Here is a 2,753-nt window from a genome sequence, read left to right as displayed (position 1 = left end):
GAATTCAAGGTGCCAATATACAAAAGTGAAAAATCTAATTAATCTCATCCCTTCTACTTAAAAAGAACATACTTATTACTGGATGTGAGTAGAGCGGCAGCTCGCTTTCTCTCTGCAACTCCCTATATTGAGCCGGTGTGCATTATTTGCTGCTGCAGGGGTGTGTAGGCGGCAGCATACATGGTGATTCTCTACTGCAACAACTTGCAATGCAAGGTCTTTGCCGAGGAAGATTCAGGGCATCTGGGAACGATTGCTTTTGCTTGCCCTTGATCTATTAGATAAGCACACGCTGCCAATATATTTTTGGCTTGCATAAGGAGTACTCTTGTGCAAGAGTTGCAACTAACAAGACCTTCCGATGTACTTTTTTGATCCAAAGTTCTACTGATTCTTTTGCGGGTGCCAAAGGTATACTAAATTTTCCTTTTTTTTTACTTTCACATATTCAAATCAGTTGCTTGTGAATTGATGCGTGTGGTATGACTATATGGTGCACTTCAGTGCACTATTGGTATTGTAACCACTAGAAATATAGCTATATTGCCAATATAATTGAAATGGGAATTGAAAGATTGGACGTTGCTTTGTGTCATAGCTGAAAAAAGAAAAATGACAGTTGATTGTGTATTCATTTGACAAATTGTGATCTCGCATCTCTTATTTCGGTTCTCTAGCACAATGCGAGAACCATGCTAAATAAATCACATTGATTAAATATAAAATATTTATGTACCCGTTGCAACGCACGGGCAATTTTCTAGTACCAAGTAAAAAAAAGTCAACGCAAACGAGGGTGACGAAGGGTGAAAGATCCAGTTCAAATCACAATGATGTCAGGTGTAGATGAGTTACAGACGCTCCCTAAAATTATTTAATGCTTTGTTTAGGCCATGCACCAAGTGCACAATATATATTCGGACAATTACATACGGCCGGTCGAGATAGCTAGCCAGTAGTACACCGGATGTATTACAAGCAGCTACACCTAGCTTGCACATATTGTGTATGGAGCGATCGTGCGTGCGTGCGTACGTAGAACCAGCTTGCTTCACCGGTACCTCCGGCCACCGCAGCTGCCCTCCCTCTGGCAGTTGAAGTAGGCGGCGGCGACCGGAGCGCCGAGGCTGTAGCACTCCGCAATGTCCCTGGTTACGAAGTTGGAGCGCCACCCTGGTGCGTAGATCGCCTGCGCCGCCTGCCGGAACACCACGAATGCCACACGGTGGATCCCCGCCGTCGGCTGTGGTCTCTCGTACGGCACCACCTCAGTTCCTGCATGCACAAACACACAAAGGTCTTAATGGTTTCCACAGGATTAATGCCGGCTGGGTGGTTTTTTTCCTTCATATAAAAGACAAGGAGATAGATTAATTTCTTACCACAGCTGACGTCACCTCGTTCTGGTATGTCTGTGACCAACCTATATGTGTAGGCAAGAAATTAAACTTGGTTAATTAGCTTAACAAGCTGGTGCCAGCGTAGGTACTAATGAGTGATTTTCTTTTTGAGAAAAACTGAGTGATATTTTTGTAGTGCATGATCATGCACGTACCAGTGGAGGTACTCCCGTTGGGAAGGATTGCTTGGACTAGGTACGTCAGGGTCTACCATCACCTTGTAACAAATAAGCATGCCATCACATTACTTATGCGCGCATAAACATAGATAGACACATGTAAATGTTTGTACCACCTTCCTTAAACTAAGGCCGAGTGCGTACATGCATGCATGATAAAAACGAACTACGATAATTTTGAAAAAGAATGTGGCTAGATCTAATTTGACTGAGACTTAACGAAGTTTCTGTCAATGAATAGAATTTTAAAAAAAAGAAGAAAGAAGAACTTCAAAGAAAATTTTACACGGATCTTCAAGTAAAATCTAATGAATACAGTATCGACTAAGACTTCGAAGTCTTAGTTCGACTGAGATTTAGCACTTCCGTTAAAAAAAACCGAGATCAATCGTATAACGTATATATGAGCACTCACCAGCGTGTAGAGTGATCCGGGCCGTCCTGTGATCTGCACCGTCGGCTGGTTCGCCACCTGCGACGGCCTCAGCTCGGACCCATTGGTGATCTCGCGGTAGCTGTACAGCACCCTCAGCCGCGCCGACGCGTCGAAGTAGTCGACGATGTCGCCGACGATCCTTCCGACGATCAGCGGATCCCTCGACATGCTCGATCACCGCCGGCCGAGCTCGGCTGTTATACTTCAGCTGAGCACTTGATTAGGTTTAGATGTGGCTAGCCAGCAGTGTGTTGCCGTACGTGAAAGCTTGGTGTTATATGGCGTCTGCAGCGGTGTAACATGCTATTTATAGGCCTCCCAGTGAAATTCCGGCGCACGCATAATATATTCGGTGTGACTGTGGTTCAAAGGATACGACGTGTGGTGTGCCTTTTCGCAAGTCCTAGACTAATCAGCGCTTGAAATACCGGATTAAAAGTGTGTTTCACGCATAAAGTGTTGACATGTCACATCGTGAGAACCTGTGGCGGCTCCCACCTGATTTCTGATCGGACGGCTGAAGTATTGCCGCCATAGAGTATGCATTACGATCGGACGACTGACTTGTTGCGACCTGGCACCAAGTACGGACTTACAAAATGTATGATATGATTCCTGGCCCTTTTTGGAGCAGGACGCAGTTCCTTTTTTAGGGTCAATCTGGTAGCACTTCACTTGCCCAAACGCTGCGAGCCATAGCACAGTCCAAAAGGGAATAACGCCGGTCATGGTCTGAAG

The 2,753-nt window shown here is 45.2% G+C and overlaps 1 protein-coding gene across 1 annotated transcript; it reads right to left on the bottom strand.

Annotated features, from left to right (window-relative positions):
• Positions 1 to 1,051: 1,051 nt before the first annotated feature.
• Positions 1,052 to 2,183, bottom strand: LOC123186222 (protein FLOWERING LOCUS T-like). Its single transcript, XM_044598007.1, has 4 exons — positions 1,995 to 2,183; positions 1,556 to 1,617; positions 1,383 to 1,423; positions 1,052 to 1,275 (listed from the first exon to the last, which is right to left on the bottom strand). Exons 1-4 carry the CDS (start codon positions 2,181 to 2,183, stop codon positions 1,052 to 1,054), a joined length of 516 nt encoding a protein of 171 aa, XP_044453942.1.
• Between the last annotated feature and the right edge of the window lie 570 nt (positions 2,184 to 2,753).

This window comes from Triticum aestivum, chromosome 2A (genome assembly GCF_018294505.1).
Source record: "Triticum aestivum cultivar Chinese Spring chromosome 2A, IWGSC CS RefSeq v2.1, whole genome shotgun sequence".
In the NCBI taxonomy this organism is placed as follows: domain Eukaryota; kingdom Viridiplantae; phylum Streptophyta; class Magnoliopsida; order Poales; family Poaceae; genus Triticum; species Triticum aestivum.
This window is presented reverse-complemented; position numbering and strand designations above follow the sequence as displayed.